At 30.0% G+C, this 23,390-nt stretch overlaps 3 protein-coding genes across 3 annotated transcripts; all 3 read left to right on the top strand.

Annotated features, from left to right (window-relative positions):
• Positions 1-3,764: 3,764 nt before the first annotated feature.
• On the top strand, positions 3,765-6,995 carry LOC145004387 (patatin-like protein 2). The gene is made up of 7 exons (XM_078963297.1): positions 3,765-4,132; positions 4,403-4,584; positions 5,328-5,508; positions 5,620-5,781; positions 5,901-6,206; positions 6,345-6,517; positions 6,590-6,995. Exons 1-7 carry the CDS (start codon positions 3,788-3,790, stop codon positions 6,726-6,728), a joined length of 1,488 nt encoding a protein of 495 aa, XP_078819423.1. The 5' UTR covers positions 3,765-3,787; the 3' UTR covers positions 6,729-6,995.
• Positions 6,996-14,685: 7,690 nt separating this feature from the next.
• LOC145005365 (patatin-like protein 2) lies at positions 14,686-17,626 on the top strand. Its single transcript, XM_078964445.1, has 7 exons — positions 14,686-15,084; positions 15,192-15,373; positions 15,732-15,909; positions 15,996-16,157; positions 16,501-16,806; positions 17,000-17,172; positions 17,250-17,626. Exons 1-7 carry the CDS (start codon positions 14,953-14,955, stop codon positions 17,389-17,391), a joined length of 1,275 nt encoding a protein of 424 aa, XP_078820571.1. The 5' UTR covers positions 14,686-14,952; the 3' UTR covers positions 17,392-17,626.
• Positions 17,627-19,770: 2,144 nt separating this feature from the next.
• Positions 19,771-23,062, top strand: LOC145005139 (patatin-like protein 2). The gene is made up of 7 exons (XM_078964191.1): positions 19,771-20,084; positions 20,215-20,396; positions 20,952-21,129; positions 21,231-21,389; positions 22,155-22,466; positions 22,621-22,793; positions 22,867-23,062. The coding sequence occupies exons 1-7, from the start codon at positions 19,821-19,823 to the stop codon at positions 22,919-22,921; spliced, it is 1,323 nt and encodes a 440-aa protein (XP_078820317.1). The 5' UTR covers positions 19,771-19,820; the 3' UTR covers positions 22,922-23,062.
• Positions 23,063-23,390: the final 328 nt, after the last annotated feature.

Here is a 23,390-nt window from a genome sequence, read left to right as displayed (position 1 = left end):
TCTTCTTAATCAATTTGAGCTCCATTGTCGCCAATTGATGGTGAAATGAAGATGTCTTGTATGTGTGTGTGTGTGTTTACAGATTGTCAATTTTTTTTTTTTTCATTTACACCTTCAAGAACTAAAATGATTATATACATTATTTCATTAATTATTGCAACTGCGGAGATGTGGACATGATGAAGAGGCTATTGAGAAGATATTGAGTGATACATTATTTCATTATGTGGTGTGATGTTGACCCAAATATTGGCCAATAGTTATGAAACAATATTAGGTTGTTTAGTTTAAATTGTATTTTCTTGTAATATTTGGTGTAATTTTATATTTGGCATCATGCTTGGATGGATAAAATATTTCATGAGTATTATGTTCAATTCTAGCATCCTAGTTTGATGTGATTTTTTTTCAAAGGTTTGATGTTTATTGTTAGCATCCTACTTTCATGAAGAAAAAAAAACTATATTTATTTTTAATAATCCGACTTTTGATATTTAGTCTAATTTAAAGCATTACATATTTTTTTTAGCATTCTACGTACATATTCATCTTTAGAACCCTACTTTTGTTTTTTTAACCAACTTTATAGCATTACTTATCTTTTTAATAAGGAAAAGGTTTTTTAACCTACTTTTAGAAAGATCACCAACCAAACATCATGTTAAAAATTCATATCTTAAAAATTAAGATTATCTTAGAAATTCATACCTCTTAAAAAACTAGATTTTAAAAATTCAGATCATACAAAAAAAAAAAAAAAACCCCTTAATCATGAGCATTGAGTGCCCTCCACACCTTAGAGTTGCAATGTTAATAATTTTGTTTAAATGATCAAAATTATCGAGTGCCTCACACCAAATTGATTCGCGAAGCAAGGGGTAGGGACTCATTGGTGACGACTAGCCATATATGCACTTTTTTCATTTTATACTGTTTGTGGATCCTTTTGTCTACAAACGAAAGTGGTTGTAGGTAAATATTTTCGTATAACAAATATAATTCTAAATCATGAAGTGTATTGAGATATTAACAAATATATATCAACGATTGAAAGTTACAAATCGAACCAATTAATTACTAGTTTTTAAGTTTCTAAATTCATCATAATCTTCTTTTATTAAACTAGGAGGTCCTCTATGAACCCTATATATGTATCCAAAACATGTCTACTAAGTATATATATATATATATATATATATATATATATATATATATATATATATATATATATATATATATATATATATATATATATATATATATATATATATATATATATATAAAAGTTCAATTGAGAAAATAAAAAATGTTGAGAATGAATAATCATTCTTAGCCACTCATTTATTTTTGCCGAAAAAAATCCATTGTACCAACGGAAATGGATAAAGAATACATATATATTTCCAACATAACATGTTTCCTTAAACTATACTAATCTTAACTTAATATATTAAAAAATATAGTTATTTTCATTTTTTTATTTTTTAAAAAGCTATTTTTATCGAAAAATGATTTTAAATATACCAAAATTCATAGTTTTTTATTCTCTACAAATAGACATCCATATTGATATACTTTTAAGATAATATATATATATATATATATATATATATATATATATATATATATATATATATATATATATTCAGTTATCATTATTTATAAATGAATAAAAATACATCAGTTTTTTGCTACAGTACATTCGTTATTCACTTATGAATAAAAATATATAATTAATTTTTTTTTTAAATTTAAGTATCATTTATACTACTTATTCATATATGAATAACAAATTAACAGTAACAAAAGTCTGATAAATATCTTATTGATATATAAATATAAAATATGACGACAAACAATATACATTTTATTTATATATAAATATAATATATGACAAAAGATGATGTAAAAAATATCTTTGAAGTAATAAAACTTTATTACATGTGATATTAATATATAAACACTATCTAAACTATTAAAAAAAGTTAAACGTACGTTTTATTTATAAGTGAATAATGAATATATTGTAATAAAAATCTATCTTTATTCACTTATGAATAACAAGACCTGAAACTTTAAAAAAAATATTTTATCTTAAAACTATAGAAAAATAGATATCTATTTATAGAGAAGAAAAAGTTATGAATTTTGATGTATTGAAAATATTTTTTCGATAAAAATGGGTTTCTAAATATAAAAGAAACAAAAAAAAAAGTATATATTAAGGTAATGATTAACCTAGTTTAATAAAACATGTTTGGTTGGAAAACACATTTTTATCCGTTATCCATTTCCGACGGTACGCCTAAGTGTTTTGCAACAAAATAAATGTGTGGCTGAGAATGCTTCTCCTATTCTCAACCTTTTTTCTCAATTAAAGCCTCCTCTTCTCTCTTTCTCTCTCTCTCTCTCTCTCTCTCTCTCTATATATATATATATATATATATATATATATATATATATATATATATATATATATATATATATATATATATATATATATATATATATAAAGAGAGAGAGAGAGAGAGAGACCATACTAATTTGTGACATAAGGATGCGATTTTAGCCATAATCTTGGAAATCAAAAGATTTTTTTTAAAAAAATTGTAAAGTTCAAAATAAAAGGAAAAATCCAATTTTTTTTCAAATATTATTTTTGTGTTTTAATTTATCCAAAAAAATAATAACATGAAATAAAATAAAAAGTACAAAAAATTACCGTATTTTTAAACATACATAAAATATTTTAATAAAATATTACATTGTAAATATTCAAATTGAATTTTTAGAATATTAGAATATTCTAATTAATATTCTACTAAGTTGTAAGATATGTTAAAATATTCTAATTTATATTCTAATAGAATTGTTATATTTGTTAGACTATTGTAATATTTTACTAGAATTGTTTGAATATTTATAATTTAATATTTCAGCATAATATTTTAATATTGCATAAATTTGATTTGAATATATTTGCAATATAATATTTTATTAGAGTATTTTATGTATATTTTGAAAAAAATCAAAAACAATTTATTTTTATTTTTTCATTTTTTAAGATAATCTAAAGGACGAAAATAATATGTAAAAACAATTTCGAAAAATATCATTTATTTTGTATTTCAAAAATATATTTTTTTCGATTTCCAATTTTTGAAGAAATGATTTTTTGACAAATTGGCCCATCAAAACTAATATGGGGTAGACAATTTGGTTGTTTGAGGCAACATGGTGCTCGGCAGCTTAGGTTCTCCGACTGTTCGAGCTATCCTGTCTTGTCCCAAACAAACTCCGTTTACCGTTGTTTGTTATTTTGTTTTTCTCCAATGCACTTATGATCCATAAGAGGCTTTGCACTTTTGTCCTGACATTCTTCCTGATGAGGATTAAACTTTGCCTTATATACATTTGTGCACTCGGCAACACCAAAATTTATAGTAGTAGAAAAGAGCTTGATTATCTTGGCCACTTGTATAAATTCCAATTACACTAAATAGTAAGGTGAAACGTGAAAGCAACATATCTAACATCGAGAATATATTAGTCTATAATTCCCTTGTCACAACATCCATGAAATTAAAGCCGTCAAATTAAGTATCGCTGCCACATATTCTTAAAATGGTTACCATTAAAATATAAAGGGGTTATATATTCTCTTTACATGCCAAATACAAAAAGCATCCCAAGTCATATAAATAAATTAAGGAAAATCCATGTGAACAAACAATATCGATCTACCCTTTAGTTTTCGTTGTTTCTTGTGCAATCATATAGTCGTGCTATGGGAATGCATAATTTATGGGCCAACCATTCTAATAAAATAATGCTGAATTTAAGAAGCCTCAAAAGGTGGTGTCGTTCAAGAAAAATAGAGCATGGGCCTATAAATAAGAATGCGAATAATAAAGTAGGCAACTCATCAGTTGCGAGGATAAAAGATAAGTCACTGACAAACTTATACACATATACACAGAGAAATCTCATGAGTACTCAAATGGAAAGATCTAAGTCAGTACTACAACCCCCAGCTTTTGGGAATTTGATCACAGTTCTTAGCATCGATGGTGGTGGAATTAGAGGTCTTATCCCAGCTATTATCCTCGATTGTCTTGAGACTGAGCTTCAGGTATGTCATGCTTCTTTGATTTCTTTATGTTTCATCTCTTTTATTATTTAGTTTGATTGGATTTGTATGATATCTTCTCCTCCATCTTGCTATTAATTTTGATACTTTCATTTGTACTTTGTATCTACGTTAAACCGAGAAAAAAAATAAAGAATTAAAACAGTAAAACCTGTAATTCCGTATACTACTACAATTTTCATGGATCTCTCCTGTATTTTTATAGTTCTTGTTGTTGGAGAGCTTAACTTATATGTATGGTGTATGTTTCAGAAATTAGATGGTGAAGACGCACGAATAGCAGACTATTTTGATATGATCGCTGGGACAAGTACTGGTGGTCTTATCACTGCGATGTTAACCGCTCCTAATGAAGAAAAGCGACCTTTGTTTACCGCTAAGGCCATCAAGAAATTCTACCTCCAGAAGTGCCCCAAGATCTTCCCTCAAGATAGGTAAAAAGATTATGTAAATTCAATTTGGAACGTTATGAGTTTAACTATATAAACACAACGGAGTTAAGATACAAAGTTGAATTAAAAAATCTAAATAAACGATTTTATAAAAAAAATCATATAGAAAAAAGTTATGCGTCTATGGTTAGAAGAGAATATAGTAGATTTAAGATGGCGTCGGGAAGACGGGAATCCATATAGAGGAAGAATAGTCTCTCTCTCTCTTAATTTTCATGTCGTTAGCCCAGCGGTATCCGGTGTTGCCCTCCCTACTTGAGGTTGAGGGTTCAAGTCCCGTTGTGGATATAGATGGATTTAAAGTGTAGTTTAGGAGTAGGTTAGATTTGCGGTTTAAAAAAAAAAACACAAAGTTAGTTTAATGAGCTAATTGACCTTCGCTTTACTTATTTAATGTTTAAGTTGTGTTTGTTATTTAAACGGCTCGAAATCTTTTAATTTATTGTAGATCTAAGCTTGTATTTATCTACAATAAACTTTCTAAACGTATTGTGTCACGTGGGATTATAGATGTAAGCTAGGGTTAATAGATATTGTGTATATTTGCTATCTCTATTGACGTCATGATATACTACAGATTTTTTTTTTTTTCCATTTATTTCTTATTTTCTTATTTGCTTTTCTTTTTTTATGTATTTCACATAACCGTGTGTACTTCAATTTATACTATATTCCAAGCATGCCTTACTAAAAAAGATATTGGCATTTTCTGATTTCTTGAATAGCGGCAATTCGCTTACAAAATTTATTAAGAACTTCTTTGCACCCCTATATGATGGGAAGTACCTCCACGACTGCATAAGGAAGAGGCTTCCTAACATCCGATTAGAAGATACATTAACTAATGTTGCTATACCTACTTTCGATATCTCGACACTACAGCCAACAATCTTTTCCAGCTATAAGGTTTCTCCTTTTTCTTTTGTGTGGGACATAATTACGATATCATTATATTGTTTTTAAACAAAAATTCTAATCAAATAAATATACGTGCCATTATATTTTTCATGTTGATAGATGAAAAAAAAACCGTATTTGAATGCCTTATTGTCGGATATTTGCATCGCAACATCAGCAGCACCTACTTATCTTCCACCACATCATTTTGAAACCACTGATGATAAGGGAGAGAAGCATGAGTTCAATCTTGTTGATGGTGGTGTCGCAGCAAATAATCCAGTAAGATACTTAATTACTATCTATTCCATAATCCATTGTTTTTTAACTACGTTATTTATCGTTACATTTTCATCGACCATGCATTAACTAATCCTAACTTATTTCTGCTTCTTTTAAAGACTCTTATTGCAATGGGGGAAATTGCTAAGGAACTTATTCGTAAAAACAATTCCTTTCACGCACCTCAATCCCTGGAGTATAATAAATTTTTGGTTATATCTATCGGAACTGGGGAATGCAAAAAGAAATGGAATTATAACCCTGATGATGCTTCAAAATGGGGCTTGTTAAAATGGTGGTATAAAGCCAATGGGTCTGTTCCCCTACTTGATATTTTTACTCAAGCTAGCACTGATATGGTTGATATCCACCTCTCTGTTGTCTTTAAAGCCCTTGGCGTTGAAAACAATTACCTTCGCATCCAGGTTTGTGTGTAAACTTTATTTAAGAAAAGGCTAGAAAGGTTTAAGTGAGTAACACCTAGTTAATTATATTATTATCTAAAATTACTCTCAAAGATGAATTTAAAGATAGTATTGTAACAAGGAGCTCTATGAAAACAGGAGGATGGCTTAAAACATTCGTTGTCTGAACTTGATAGAGCTACCACCGACAATTTGAAAGAGTTGACTGATGCGGGTGAAGCCTTGCTCCAAAAAAGAGTTTCGAGGGTGGACTTGGATACAGGCAAATTTATCCCTTGCAGCGAAAAAACTAACGAAGAGGCTCTCAAAGAGTATGCATTTTGTTGAACTATTATTTGATGTATTTATCTACTGTGTGAATAACAATATGTTTTCTTGTACAGGTTTGCAAAACAACTTTCGGAGGAGAAGAGACTCCGTGACCTTCAATCACCACGAATAGTGAATTCAAAACCAGAACCTTGTATGTTGGATACAAAGCCTAATTTTAGGGCATTCGAAAAGTTAAGCGTCAATGTGTGAAGGAAAAATAGTTTCAATTACGAATTACATTCATGGTGAAGTAGGGCTAAGATTGCCTTACATATGATCTAGGCTTGTCGGGTTTTAAGTTGAGAGGAATATGTGTGTTCTATATTACTTGTAACTAGCTACTTTATGCATCTTAGTAGCGTGGCGTCGTTCTCCTAAAGTGATGTTGGTTCAATGTTACAAGATTTGAAAAGACATCACTTATAAGTTGTAGATATACTTTAATGCAATGGGGTTCACATCTCATCTTATTTATTATTATGCGCTCTATTATTGATGAGGAAAATGATACTTTGGTGATTTGTGTGGATGTTCTTAAAAGGGGAAGTATCCATTATGCATAAACAATACATGGATATTACATTGGAAAAAGCGTAGTCTGTATTGGAAATGGTTTAGCTAGCGAAAAGAAGTTGTTGAGTGGTCACACTCACCCCATCGGAAAAGTGTTGTCACATGTGCACCATATCAGCTTCACATCCAACCCACTAAATATTGGAAATGGTTACCACTCCACATTATTTATATTTATGTTTTTTTAATTTTAAAACATTAGATTAAATAAAAAAAATATTATTATAAACTTAAGTAATAATTTTACTAATTACAAAATCAAATAAACATATTATTAATTTTTAAAATTAAATAAACATAATTATATATAGTTAAAGGTTTAACTTAATTCAAATAAAAGTAAAAGGGTATAATAGGATAAAAAGATAGAATTTCAGGGACTAAATTTGTAACTTCAACTAAAATATATATATATATATATATATATATATATATATATATATATATATATATATATATATATATATATATATATATATATATATATATATATATATATATATATATATATATATATATATATATATATATATATAGGTTAAAACCCGTGGAACCTTGAGTGTTAATTTTAAATAAAATTTAAAATTTAATTAGGTAATAAAACAATATTTCATTAATTTAGAAACCTTATGAATTGTAATATTGTATATTTTTTAATAACTTTGTGATTTATAAGTATTTAATTACACAGTGAATGATAAGTATTTAATTATAAATGTAGATTTTTAAAATCCTTACTTTTGGTGCATGACAAGGAAGCGAGTGGAAAGAAAAAAACGTTGTTGGCTGAAATGCCACTTTTGCCATTATAACTTATCATCCCAATAAATCTTCAAGTCCACTATCTCGATCAATCGTCATTATCATTGTAGGATTTTTACTCCTTCATCCTTCATGGTGTTAGTTTCGTGAGATTAATAGAAATGGTTGTTGGCTTCGTTAGTTTTTTTTCAAAACTTTACATTGATTTATTGCATCATGTGTTTCTTTTTTAGGTTTACTGGTCATAACCTTGAATTTTGTGCAATGGTGGTGTTTTTCTTAGGATATGTTCTCTATTTTTAGTAACTTTGTAAATTTTAATACAAAACAAACAAAACATGTCTATAATGAAATTAACATAAAAAAAATATACAATACGTAATTATAAATAAATTAGATACTTATCATTGGATATAAGAAAAAAAAATAGAAAATAGGTTAAGAGTACAACTAATAATAGAAATCAACAACTGCTTTTATATCAGAAGCTGTGATTTTCGTCATAATGAGTAACGCATAAGTGCCATCCAATCGTTGTGCTGCTTTGGTAAAAATCAGTTTTTACCAACTGTATAAGAGGCACGAGCAAAAAAGATATCTGGTAGCAAACATCACAAAAACATCAGCCACATGAAAGCATTCGTGAAAAATATATTCAGATTTCAACATTCAACACTACTTAGTAAACTTAGTTTCCTTATCGGCAAAACTGCATCAACATTTTTACATATGACCCTTAGGCATCGAAGATAACCACTTCTTAGCGATTACTTCTCCTTAACATCTGATGCAATAAATGAAACAACCTGTGACCTAATAGCATCGATAGATCTTGCAACCCAAGAAGCTAAGGCAGTCAAACATGCAAGCTTTACCTCCTCATTTACAGTTACTCACCAAAAAGTGCACTATGAAAAAAATTCACATTTGCAACCTGTTGAATTTTCTTAAACAAAATTAGAAAAGTCTTAACACGATTTTCACTTGGGCATTGTATCAAACAGTTGGGGTGTAAACTGGAAGTACAAAAAAACAGTAAATTAACAGCACTGCATCCCCAAGCACAAGACCATTATGCTCACCATTTCGCAATGGACCGTGTCTCCTCAAACCCAGTGAATCAACCACCAAAAAATAGAAAATAAATCCATATAAACCAAGAACAGTACAAAAAAAAAATAAGCCCATAGTCGAATTTCATTTCAAAAGTTTGTACAAAGAAAACACTTGCAACATAAAGAATGATTGAGATGAATATTGTTTCCTGATTTAGCTGATGGTTTTAAAATTACTCCATTTCTGTAATTAGCGAAGTTTTTTTGTGTATAGGAGAAATTAGCTCATAATTTTTCCTATAAATTAGGTCACAATTCAACTAAATCCCTAGTATGTCAGATTCAGTCGGTGGAGGTTTCACCATTTCGGATAAAACCTTCAAAATGATGGTTGCAAAGAATCGATGGTTAAGGTCGTTGAAAGCAGGAGAAAAAGAGAAGAAGAAAACGATTGATATTGAAGATTAGGGGAAAACATAACCTACTGAATTCATTTCGGAGAGTTTGAATTTTGATTTTGATTTTATGGAGAAGAAGAAACATCGGCGAAGGATCAGAGGTAAATTGAAGGGAGAATTAAGAAGAATGCGAAGATGAAGCAAACCATGGAGTTTATCGTAACATAAGGATAAGGGCAGTATTGGTATTTTACTTAAAAGATTGGAGAGGGAAAAAAATGATTGGGAGGGCTTAAAGAATGCCACGTGGCAATGAAGCTCTTATTTATTAGGATAGGAGATGTCGACGGTTGTCTTCTTCACCCGTCTTCTTCGCCCGATACCCTGTAAAACGGGTACATCCTTTTTTTTTCTACTTTGATGGATTATAAAGAAAAACCAACGAAATTAAGAGGCAAAAAAGAAGCAACCAATAAGAAGCCCCGTCTTCATCCATCTTCCGCCTCACGTCACAAGCAAACCACCCACCCTTGGGGTGGTGTTCACGCGTGGGAGAGGGTTCCACCTCAGCCCAAGACGCGTGAAAACGCCCCCATACCGGGTAGCCTTAGCGTACTATATTGCGGCTTATATTTAGTGACAAACTTTTTCAATACATTGAAAACAATGTTTGTAATCGGTTGCTGTTTACTCCTACCAAATTTGAAAACAAAATTTAAAAGAATGTAACCAAGTACATCAAGGACAGAGAGATGACTTATACCATCGACAAATTAGCGCCATGCACATACATATTCAAAGGATGAGCGTCAGATTATAGGCAAAGATTTTTCAACACGTCACTATTTTACATATATAATTTTTATATGTTATTCACATATTAATAACATACAAACCTGCATATTTATTAATAATCATATACTGATTTAGGTGAGAAAACATATTCATATGTGAATATAACGTGATAATTTAGTTTATGCATTTCATCAAACAATTAGAGTGCATACAACTCTACTATTATAAAAATGTTAAAAGATCAAGTTATCAATTCCAAATCATCATATACTTCCGATTTCGACTTCAGATGCGATATCCTATATCTGATCGATTTCTCATTTTGATTTTGATTTCCAAAAATCTGATTGGGAACCTGTGAGTACCAATTCTGAGTCCTTCAATGTCGACTGTGACTGCGAGTCTAGAACTCCGATTCCAATTTCATGAATAACGAAGAAATTCCGGTTTAGTTGAAGAAATTTGGATGATTATTGAAGGTTAGAGGAAAATTTTTGATGATGAATGAACTGTTATCGAATTCTTTATAGTTACGTATTTGTAATTGAAGGTTATTAACATATTTACAAGTTGACCACCGTGTCTTTTTTTTCTTAGATTAAATAAGTGGCTGAGAATGATTCCTCCATTCTCTAACAATTTTTATTTTCTCAATTGAACCTATATATATATATATATATATATATATAATAAATGTGTCTATATAGAAAAATAAAATATCTTTTTATCTTTTTAGCCAACCATATATATATATATATATATATATATATATATATATATATATATATATATATATATATATATATATATATATATATATATATAAAAGTTGAAGCAAGTAGTGCGTTCACAAATATATAAGTTCGCCTATATATTCATTAAAAAAAAAAGTGTGCAACAAAATTGAAGCAAGTAGTGCGTTCACAAAATTTGGTCGAATTGACGTGCTACAAGGGACCTACAAGTCTGATGATGTCATGTTATTTATCATCTACAACGTCATGAATTATAACTGTCACGCACTATACGATACTGATGTGAAATTCGGTCTTGTTTTATTATGGGTCGTCTATCTGTTCTTGTATCACATTGGAATTACTAAATTAAAATGTAATCAATTTTCTTTTATTTTTAATTTGAAATCATTTTTTTTTGTTTTTTCCCTTTTTTTTTTTTTTTTTTTTTTTTTTTAAATTTTATATTATTATTATTATTATTATTATTATTATTATTACAATATCCATATAAAATTCAAACAATATTATAAATTTGGATGATATTATAAAATTCGAACGACTATATAAATTGGAACAAAAGTAATGTTTGCTTGCAATTCACATAAAACAACACATAAATGCAATACCAAACCAATTAATATATCCGTAATAAATAAAAATAAACTTTGTTTTTATTCGTTTTACAGAGTCGTTCAAATTTTATTATGTCGTCCAAATTTATAATGTCGTCAGAATTTTATATGGTTATTAAAATAGTAATAACAAAAAAATTAAACATTAAAAAAAAAAAAAAAAAAAAAAAAAAAAAAAAAAGTCACCATTAGCCTAAATTAATAGTATAATTTTTTAAAAACCCATCATATGATTATGTGTGACGGATGCACATTAAATCAAACTTATTTATTTTTTATTTTGCCCTTTTTATCTGGTTTAATATTCAAAGTATACATACATCGGAGTTTTTATTTTATATTTAGTCTCTTGTTATTTTAGTAAATTTTAAATAATTAATAAATTAAAACTATATCTTAACCTAAGAAATAACAATCTATTACAGAGGTTAATAAATAACATTAAGATTATAAACCTATTTGTTGTTGATTTAATATTTGATACTCTTAGTTTGTTTGATAATTTGTCAAATATAAAAGGATGTATGCTTTTAAGGTAAACTCACTGTAATACTAAGATTTAAAAAAAAAAAAAAAAAAAAACTTAGTAATGAAAGTTCTAAACGAACCAAATGAAAACATATAAAAATTTGTTTATATTGGTTCATTTAAGTTTAACCAAATAAACAAACAAATATAACCAAATCGATAAACGTTCAGTTTGTTTACAACTATACATATAACTTTTCTTCCTCTTTAGAAAAAAAAAAAAAATATTGTACTATATAAGAACTAATATCCGTTTTTTTAATTAGTTCTTAACCAAATTATCTGATTTATCATCAAAGTTTTTTAATAAAGAAAACAATTATTTTTTTTCCTATGATTTGATCTACTTTTGATTCTCTCTTTCCTACTATACCAGTTATCAGTTATACAATTCTCAGTCTCCAGACCAATTCGCATCCCTAGAATGTAAAATAATAATACCAGAATTGTAAAAGTCATTAAGCAGCAATAAGTCGGTTAATTAGCAACTAGAGATTAGTTCTTATACTTAGGGATTAGTTTGTGACTAGTTGGAGACCTTAAATTGTAATTTTTTAAAAAAAAAATTAAAATTAAATATGATTAATATCATAATAAGGTTGTTAAATACCACCAATATTATAGCAAAATAGATTAATATTATTAATACAACAATAGACATTCCTTACATAGTGTCATTCAAGATAGAATTTCGTCCAAGCGTAAAAAATTTATTGCCTTCTATAGCTACACTCATTATATAGGCAATAGTTAATTATTAGACGCCTTCTAGTCGACCGAGTACAGTGTAAAAACTAATCAAATATTAGTCAGAATTTTTGCAACATTGAATAATGAATTAGTTTGAAAATAATTATATTTCAAATATTAGAATTGTATATGTAGTTGAAGGTGCTCACGTGATCTTTAATTTACAAGGTTCATGCCTACTATTTTGCCACTTTTGGCGTTACTATAGATCATCAATGATTGTTGGATGGAAAATTCTTTATGCTACTTAACTGAATTTCTATAGTCCTCCATTTGAAGCACACAAGAAAATTCTTTATGCTACTCAACTGAATTCCTATATTACTCGTGGTTAGCCGGTAAAAATGAGTTAATATGGTAATATATTTCACACTTTGTATACATTTAGTCTTTAATATTTTTATACACATTTAGTCCTTAATATTTTTTTGTTTCAAAATAAATCATTTATGTTTTTGTACTCATTCAATACTTATGAATGATTTATTTATGTTTTCTCATAACATCTTACGTGAGACAATCATTAATGAGGTATTTAGGGTTTTCGATGCTTATGTCCATCGCGATCTCGACTACTTGGTTACTTAGGTCATGTGTTCTGAATGTCATAACTCTTCATATGATCTCAGATTTTAACGATATTTATATCCATGCATTCGTATTTTAGTCTACTACAACTTTCTGTCAGATTACACCCGTTAAAAAGTAATATTTTTTACTTACGATCTTTATATCCATACGTTTTTTTATGAATACATGTATGAATTTTTTTTTATAAAATTTTAAGTGAAAATATATTACATTTTAACGGGAGTAATCTTATCGAAACTTGTAGTAGACTCAAAAACTGAACAAGTGGATATAAAGATCGTTAAAATCTGATAACGTATGAAGAAGTTACGACATTCAGAACACAAGACCTAAGCAAACCATGATACCTACGCAAACAAGTAGTCGTGATCGCAATGTACACCAGCATTAATAGCCCCAAATACCTCATGAATGATTGTCCCACATAAGATGTCATGAGAAAAACCTATATAAATCATTCATAAGTATTGAATGAGTACAAAAACAAAAATGACTTATTTTGAAACAAAAAAAATATTAAGGACTAATGTGTAAAAAAATATTAATTACTAAATATGTACAAAAATATTATAGACTAAACGTATATAAAATAAGAAATATATTACCCTATTAAGTCTTTTTTTTAGGTTAACCTAGAATAACCGATCATAAAGACTAATGTATACAATTTAACAAGTTGAAGTTAAATATGGACGAAAAAAAACTCAGTGACTAAATGTTTACAAATCGAAAACTATATAACCTCTTTTAAGTCATTGTCCCTTTAAATAACCGCCGTTTATGAGCACATTTAATTTAATAGATTAAAAATTGTCAAATTTGTTAATATACATATCCAATCAATCACTTTCTGCATTTGGAATACAATTATTGCATCTAGACATACCCTTTATGTATCTTTTAAAAAAGTTATCACTACGTGCTAATTGTAATTTATCTTTTAAAATAATAAAAGCATAATTCATCTTTCCATATAATAAAATTTACCTTCATAGGTGAATAATAAAATCGTGCACTATGTATCACCAAAACTTGTATTGGATCACACTTAGATCGTGTTCATTACTCGTATAGATTATAATTACACCAAATAGTTAAATAATACTAAAATCACCGATACTAGAGATAACTCTATAATTCCTACATTCACACGGTTATAGCACCAAATACTAATGGAACCAATACCAATGAGGTCAAAGCCGACAAATTATAAGTATCGCTACCACATATTATTGATATAGCTACCTTTAAAATTTCACGATGTTATCATATTCACTTTATATATATGCCTTATATACAAAAAAAATCTCAAGTCCTATAAGTAAAAGGCACTTGATGTAACAAAACAATACCCTTCGGTTTCCGTCGTTTCTTGTTTCGCAATATACTTCTGCTATGGTATTGCATAGTTTCTACACAAACCTTTCTAATTAATCAAATAAAGCTCAATTTAAGAAGCCTTAAAAGGTGGTGCAGTTCAAGAAAAATAGAACACGGGTCTATAAATTGGAATGCCATTAAAGTAGGCAACTTATATATCTGTTGCAACGATAAAAGATAAATCACTGACAAACTTATCCGCATATAAACAGAGATATCTCATTAGTACTCAAATGGAGAGATCGAAATCAGCGATACAACCCCCAGTTTTGGGGAACTTGATTACAGTACTTAGCATTGATGGTGGTGGAGTTAGAGGTCTTATACCAGCTATTATCCTCGACTTTCTTGAGACTGAGCTTCAGGTACCACATGCTTCTTATGATTTCTCTATATTCAACTCTTTTTTTTCTTTTTTGTTTGAACTTGTATGATATCTTTGACATCTTACGAATCTGATGTTTGTTCTCAGAGAATAGATGGAGAAGACGCAAGAATAGCAGACTATTTTGATATAATTGCAGGGACAAGTACCGGTGGTCTCATCACTGCGATGTTAACGGCTCCAAATGAAGAAAAGCGCCCTTTGTTTGCGGCTAAGGACATCAAGAAATTCTATCTCCAGAAGTGCCCAAAGATCTTCCCTCAACATTGGTAACGACTTCATGTAACTAGTTTGAATTTGGAAATTTTATGAGTTTAATCATCTAAAGATAACAGATTTATAACATTTCACCTTGCATAAGAGAATATAAAGGATTCGAGTAAAATGTTACAAAGTGAAATTCTCGGACTTTAGAAAGAACATATTCTTCTTTCTTAGAAGAGAATAGTCTCTCTCTCTCTCTCTCTCTCTCTCTCTCTCTCTCTCTCTCTCTCTCTCTCTCTCTCTCTCTCTCTCCCCTCTGTGTGTGTGTGTGTCTAAAGTATTCGAGTAAAATGTTACAAAAGAAATGCAAATTTACAAACGAAATGAGTAATAGTGACATGGTTTTGGTTTCTTGAAAAACAGTAATGTGTTAACAAAAATTGTCAAGAGCTTAACTGGACCACTATATGATGGGAAGTACCTTCACAACTCCATTAGGAAGAGGCTTAAAAACATCCGATTGGAAGATACATTAACTAATGTTGCTATTCCTACCTTTGACATCTCGACACTCCAGCCAACAATCTTTTCCAACTATGAGGTTTTAATTATCTTTTTCCTTTGTGTGATGTATTTGTTATATAAATCACAGAAGTAATGTTGATAGATTGGTGTTCATGTTAATAGATGAAGGAAAAGCCCCATTTGAATGCCTTGCTGTCGGATATTTGCATCGCAACATCAGCAGCACCTACTTATCTTCCACCGCATCATTTTGAAACCATTGATCATGAGGGACAGAAGCATGAGTTTAACCTAGTTGATGGTGGTGTGGCAGCAAATAATCCGGTTACAATACTTGTCAATTATAAATTTGTAACATATGGTCCATTTGTCTAACTACTTCATTTGTATGTTCATTTTCATTCACCATCCTAACATGTGTAAATAAAAACCGACAAAAAGAATGAAAATATGATTAGACAAACCAAACTAATGAACATGAGCCATTTGACCCTTAGAATTTATTTATGAAAACTTTAAAATCCCAAGATCTAAGAATGTTGAAGGACAAAGATTCATTTAAATTTATGGTTATCTCTTTACAATTAATATAGAGATTAATACTTTTTAAAACAATTTCTCTACAAAATGGACATGGTCTTACTCATCTTTTTCTTGTGTTTAACAGACTCTTATTGCAATGGGAGAAATTGCTAAGCAACTCATTCGCAAAAATAGTGATTTTCATGTACCTCAACCCCTAGAGTATCGTAGATTTTTGGTTATATCTATCGGAACTGGGGAATGCAAAAAGAAATGGAAATATAATGCCAAAGAGGCTTCAAAATGGGGCTTGTTAGGATGGTGGTTCAATGCCAATGGCTCTACTCCCCTACTTGATATTTTCACTCAATCTAGCACTGATATGGTTGATATCCACCTTTCTGTTGTCTTCAAAGCCCTTGACGTCGAACAAAATTACCTACGCATCCAGGTTTGTGTGTGACCTTTATGTTACAACTTCGAAACATTTGAATAAAAGTATAATAATACCAAAGGAACTACACTTAGAAATTTATATAAGAGTGAGTTGCTTAGGGGTATTTATAGCTTTAGTATGTTAGAATCTTGTAACTACTAAAGATTAAGTTTGTGATGATATATCAACAAAGTCTTATGAAACATAGGAGGATGGGTTAGAAAGGACATTGTCTTCACTTGATAGAGCTACCAAGGACAATTTGGAATATTTGATTGAAGCTGGTGAAGGCTTACTTAAAAAGAAAGTTTCAAGGGTGAACTTGGAAACCGGAAAGTTTGTCCCTTACAGCGAAAAAACTAATGAAGATGCTCTCAAACAGTAAGCATCTTAATCAACTATGCACTATTTCATGCATTTAATTACTCTGTGAGTGACTATTTTGTTTTCTTGTATAGATTTGCAAAACAACTTTCATGTGAGAAGCACCTTCGTGAACTTAGATCGCCACGACCAATAAAAGCAAATCCAGAACCATGTATCATGTCCGAGACAAAGCCAAATTTAGGGGTTTTCGAAAAACCAAGCATTAATGTATAAAGGGCATATAGGTTCAATTACTATATCACTTTGATGGTGAAGTGGGCTAAGATTGCCTTACATATGATTTAAACTTTATACTTATGTTAAGAGAAGTATGTAAGTGTTACGTATATGATTTTGTAACAAACTTTTGCGTATATGATTTTGTGACTACCTCTAATCGGGGAAAGACTCTAGCTTGATATGGTGCACGTGCATCGGTAATGATTATGCTTTGATTTTTGTTGTTTCTTATTTCTTGTTAGTTCATGAAAGCTGACCCTTAGGCTATCCGATGAATGAGTATTTCTAAGGTGTGTGTCTATCGAAAATTGTTACGTATTACGAACTATTTGCTATTCCATAGAGAGAACGTCAGAGAGATTATGACAATGAGTATTTTGGACTATTTGCTACCAATCACAATCAGAATGAAAGTTGTAGTTGTAGGAGCACATTCTGATAGCGTATGATCCTTCCCATCTAGTCGCAACTTACGATCGTAAACACTTGATATCAGATTGGAATTTAATATTTGTGAATCGCAATCCATGAATATATCATGACTTGCGAACCGATTTACCCATCTTATCCTTATTTCTTTTGAAAGCTTAACACTTATTTTTAAAGAACGTCTCCTTAGCTTTTTAGGGATATAAAATACATGTTATAACAATTTTTTTATATTATTTATTGATTTTTCAATGAACCCATTTAAGTTAATATGTAATCACAAATTTATCGTCTACTATTTCACTCTCAGTCATTAAATATCAAGGTTCTAAATAATGTAAGGCGTAACTTGGCGGTACCGTCAAGCCTCAAGCTTTTCCGAACCATAACGAGTCACGTCGTTTGTAAGACGTGACTTAAGGCGGTAATTTTGTATATAATTCATATTTTTATATGCATTTTCAACTATTATTTATATTTATATACATATATGAGTCAAGACGACATTTTGGTAAAGTTTGGCGGCACATACAAGCCTTGGAGCCATGACGAGCTTTTTAGAACCTTGTTAAATATAAGATAGGCTTTGATAAATATCATTATCTATAATTAGCCATGGAGTTAAGATACTATCCTTAAATGTTATTACTATTTTAACTGCACAATATTTTAGTTTTTGGACCTTAAAATCCATACAAGTTTATTAATCCATTTAGTTCTAATTAGATTAATTATCTTGTAATTAATTTAATTTAACCATAATCACATAATTATCTACCAACATTTATCTTAAGTAAACGACCTCTAATCAATCAGATTTTGCTCTAATTACTTGGTGATAAGGCTTGACTCCCACTAGATTTATCCCACATTTAACCGAATACCTGAAAGCCCAATTTCATTATTAAATCCATAAATATAAATATTTAATCTACAATTGGTCCATCAGAAATTAAAATAAAAGCCTAAAAGTTACAAATAACCTAATCTCTACCAAAATGAAATGAATGTGATAAAGACATCCCTTCACCTTTAGATGACCAACACACCCTCAAATCACTAGTGATGCCTAACTCCGGCGAAGCCTCCCTCCCTGACCACATCTTTTTCTCTGGTGGGAAGTTTGATTCGAACACATATACTCCTGTACATTTATTCATTTGTCGGAGAAGACCATATAACGTCCTACACCCAGCCCCTAACTGGAGTGTACATCAAATTAATCAACATTTCTATAAGACCTTTTCTTTCTAGATATTTAAATAAAATATAAGTTATAAATTAGTTGACAATTAAGAATGGAGTAACGACATTATATGATTATTCTTATTTATTTTGATTTAGACATAATCTCATTAAACATATTCATAATTACTAAATTCCAAAATAATACTCTTCAATTTATTAAATTTGAGTTGCTAAAAAGGAAATCTGATAGGTAATCGAAAAAGAAAACACGAGGTTACATGGAATACCTATTTTGGAATCGCTCTATACCAACTAGTGCAGGGAAACATGAAAAAACAAGGAAAAACCCTAGAACTGGGTAAACCCATCGTGGGTGTTGATTCTCATACGAATGACAACCCTGATTTCTTCCAAACTAGTTGATTCACAAACATGTGAATACCGAATCAAGGCGTCAACACAAAATGCTACAACACAAAATAATACAAAGAATTTGGTATTGGAACAAAATAGGCAATGAATTATTATTTCTCCCAAAACACTACTCTCCAACAAAAAAAAAAACGACCATAAGGAGGAAACTAAAAGTCCAAAAGTCAAACACAACCACCAAAGACAATTTAAATCGTCCGGTCTTTTCAAACATTTTCCTCAACCACGTGAATTATTACAAAAATAATAATAATAATAATAAATACTTGTACTATAAGTAAACGACGCTTCATGTCACCAAAACTATTTACCATTACAATTCATTATCAGTGTGAATTTTGAATCACGTTTTCATTCTATCATATAGTTCATGTATGGGACTCGTAATGCTTAATTTACGAAGGATTGCGATTAAGGTATACAAGGCATCAACTGCCAGAATCGAAGAGGAGTCATCGACAAACTTATACAGATATACACGGAGAAATTTGAGTTGTGTAACTCAAGTGGAGAGAACGACGTCAGTGCAACACCCACCAGTTTTTGGGAAGTTGATCACAGTTCTTAGCATCGATGGAGGTGGAATCAGAGGTCTTATACCAGCTATTATACTCGACTTTCTTGAGAATGAGCTTAAGGTATAACATGCTTCCTTTGATTTCTCAAAATCTTAACTGTTTTTACGTTTGAACTTGTATGATATCTTTGTCATCTTACAAATCTGAGAACTCTTGTTCTTTGCAATCATATTTTTTATTTGTTGCTCAGAGAATAGATGGTGAAGACGCAAGAATAGCAGACTATTTTGATATGATCGCTGGGACAAGTACTGGTGGTCTCATTACTGCGATGTTAACGGCTCCTAATGAAGAAAAGCGCCCTATGTTTACCGCTAAGGCCATCAAGAAATTCTACCTCGAAAATTCTCCAAAGATCTTCCCTCAAGATTGGTAATTAACAACACATGTAATTAAGCTGAATTTCGAAATATTATGAGCTTAATCATCCAAAGAAAACGATTTCTAGTAGTTCACCCTAATTGAATAAGAGAATATAGTCTTCCTTTTTAGAAGAGAATAGTCTTTTTAGATGAGAATATAGACTATAGTGCATTTGGGATAACCTTGTTGCAAATGTGTCATCCAAAGTGGTTGAACTTTCGAGTTTCTTGTTATGTAGATTTAGGTGTAGGATTAGATATATGTTTCAATGTTTGGGTTAGCCTTTTAAAGAAAATGAGAATATCTCACACACTACACATATTATTTTCTTTATTCCTAGTTGTTTTCTTTATTTTCTTTCATGAAAACAAGGAAGTCACAAGTAGCCAAGTAGGCATATATCTATTTTTTTTCTTTATTTTATTGTTTCTTATATTTGTCAGAGCACGGATGTCAACTCTTTTGCACACTATTCTACTTACCTCTTTTTGGACTTTATCATTTAAGGCTTGCTCACTGAAAAAAAAAATATATTGACATAATTTATAATTTTCTTGAAAACAGCAATATGTTTAAAAAATTTATAAAGAGCCTAATGGGGCCGGTATATGATGGGAAGTACCTCCACAACTCCATAAGGAAGAGGCTTAGAAACGCCAAACTAGAAGATACATTAACTAATATTGTTATACCAACCTTCGACATCAATACACTCCAACCAACAATCTTTTCCAGCTACGAGGTTAATTTTCTCTTTTTTTCTATTATGGGGTGTATTTATTATTGTCTCTAAGCATAAACATTATACAATAAAATGTCCATGCCATCTTTTTCTGTTGATAGATAAAGGAAAAACCATATTTGAATGCCTTGCTCTCGGATATTTGCATCGCAACATCAGCAGCGCCGATTTTTCTTCCACCACATCATTTTGAAACCAATCATCAGGGACACAAGCATGAGTTTAACCTAGTTGATGGTGCTATGGCAGCAAATAATCCGGTAAAATACTTATTTGAACTATTTATTTGAAAAGTAAAATCATTTGTTAATCTGCTTTAATATTTGGGAAAATGACTTACAGCCCAACATAGTTTTCAAACTGTTCAAAAAACCAAAATCATGTTTTGTTTGTTTAAAAAAATCCAATTAACTTAATATTTTGTCTAAAAAACCTAAATAAGTTGCACTTTCTTGAAAGTCAAATAAAAGAAACAAATGACGTGGCTTATTACCATATCGAGAAAATAATTTGTTAGACCAACGAAACTTACAAAACGTTTAAAAACCTTCAATCATGTTTTGACTGTTTAAAAAAATCCAACGAAATTAAACATAACAAAATTGTGATTTTTTGAACCGTTTGGAACTTTGTTGGACTTTTTAGACAAAAAGTTAACTTCGTTGAGTTTTTTTGAACAGACAAAACATGATTCAAGTTTTTTGAATGGTTTGGAAACTTTGTTGGGCTTTTAAATCATTTTCCGTTAATATTTCTCAATGACCATCACAAGATGTAGATCATAAAACTCACAAAAAGAAATTGAAGACACAACATTATCAAATAAACAAACCAATTGAATCAACTTGAGCCATTTATCACTCGGAATTCATATATGAAAACTTTCTTTTTTCTTCGCATATTGATATAATACACTTGACTTCAACAGGACAAGAACTATAAAAGTTTTGTGACAAATAATTTGAAAGATATCGATTTCTCTTCCTATGGCCATCAGTTCTTATTTATTTTTTCTTCTGTAACAGACACTTATTGCCATGGGAGAAATTGCCAAGCAACTTATTCGCAAAAATAATGACTTTCTTCACATACCTCAATCCCTTGAGTATCGTAGATTTTTGGTTATATCTATTGGAACTGGTGAATGCAAAAAGATATGGAAATATAACGTGAATAAGGCTTCAAAATGGGGCGTCTTAGGATGGTCGTTGAATGTATTTAATTTGTCGACTCCTTTACTTGATATTTTCTCTCAATCTAGCACTGATATGGTTGATATCCACCTTTCTGTTCTCTTCAAAGCCCTTGACGTTGAAAAAAATTACCTACGTATCCAGGTTTGTTTATGAACTTTATGTTATTACTACAAAACATTGGCTTAAAAATATAAAGCGTCCCAAATAACTACACATACAAATTTAGATAGGAGTTAGCTAAAGATTATTAATTTGCATAGTGATGATCTTCCAACATAGAATTCTATGAACACAGGAGGATGGCTTAGAAAGCACATTATCTTCACTACATAGAGCTACGAAGCACAATTTGGAATGTTTGATTGAAACGGGTGAACGATTATTAAAAAGGAAAGTTTCAAAGGTCAACTTGCAAACCGGCAACTTTGAGCCCTACAGTGAAAAAACTAATGAAGAGGCTCTCAAAGAGTATGCATCTTCATCAATTGTTATTGGATTCATTTATCTACTCTGTTACTGATAATGTATTTTTCTTGGACAGCTTCGCAAAACAGTTGTCTGATGAAAAGCACCTTCGTGACCATAGATCACCATGAACACCAAAATCGAATCCAGATCATTGCATCATTTAAGACACAAAGCCTAACTTTTGGGGCATTAGGAAAGCTTTAACATTTGTACTGAGTTGGTCCTTAATCTATTTTTATGCATTCTAGATTCTTAAACTTTCAAATTTGGTGTCGAATAAATCATTATCCGAAATTTGGACTCGGGTCAACATAATTGATACACATGGCATCCTCATAAAATTTTCCATTAAAATTCAAAATATAATTTTAAATAACTATTGTTTTTATTACTATTTTTTTCAATTTAAATGATTATTAACATGAAGAACATGAAATCTCTACACGTTTTATTATGAAGATGAAATTAGATAGTTGTTGATTAAAGGAATTGATGGTTGAATACAAGATTTAACTATTTCATCATGAGGAGCATGAAATGTTGAAATCAAAGCCAAGCTGTATCAAAAAATTATAGAAACTTAAATTCAAATCCAAA

The sequence above is a fragment of the Lactuca saligna genome, chromosome 7, assembly GCF_052625555.1.
Source record: "Lactuca saligna cultivar CGN05327 chromosome 7, ASM5262555v1, whole genome shotgun sequence".
Classification (NCBI taxonomy): Eukaryota; Viridiplantae; Streptophyta; class Magnoliopsida; order Asterales; family Asteraceae; genus Lactuca; species Lactuca saligna.
This window is presented reverse-complemented; position numbering and strand designations above follow the sequence as displayed.

Excerpts from the sequence above, each read along its gene's own strand:
- LOC145005365 (XM_078964445.1), top strand. The coding sequence starts at position 14,953 with ATGGAGAGATCGAAATCAGCGATACAACCCCCAGTTTTGGGGAACTTG. Across the intron at positions 16,158-16,500 it reads GTGTGGCAGCAAATAATCCG|ACTCTTATTGCAATGGGAGA; the intron begins GTTACAATACTT and ends TGTGTTTAACAG. Across the intron at positions 16,807-16,999 it reads AAAATTACCTACGCATCCAG|GAGGATGGGTTAGAAAGGAC; the intron begins GTTTGTGTGTGA and ends TATGAAACATAG.
- LOC145005139 (XM_078964191.1), top strand. The coding sequence starts at position 19,821 with ATGGGACTCGTAATGCTTAATTTACGAAGGATTGCGATTAAGGTATAC. Across the intron at positions 20,085-20,214 it reads TTCTTGAGAATGAGCTTAAG|AGAATAGATGGTGAAGACGC; the intron begins GTATAACATGCT and ends TTTGTTGCTCAG. Across the intron at positions 20,397-20,951 it reads AAGATCTTCCCTCAAGATTG|CAATATGTTTAAAAAATTTA; the intron begins GTAATTAACAAC and ends TCTTGAAAACAG.
- LOC145004387 (XM_078963297.1), top strand. The coding sequence starts at position 3,788 with ATGGGAATGCATAATTTATGGGCCAACCATTCTAATAAAATAATGCTG. Across the intron at positions 5,782-5,900 it reads GTGTCGCAGCAAATAATCCA|ACTCTTATTGCAATGGGGGA; the intron begins GTAAGATACTTA and ends CTTCTTTTAAAG. Across the intron at positions 6,207-6,344 it reads ACAATTACCTTCGCATCCAG|GAGGATGGCTTAAAACATTC; the intron begins GTTTGTGTGTAA and ends CTATGAAAACAG.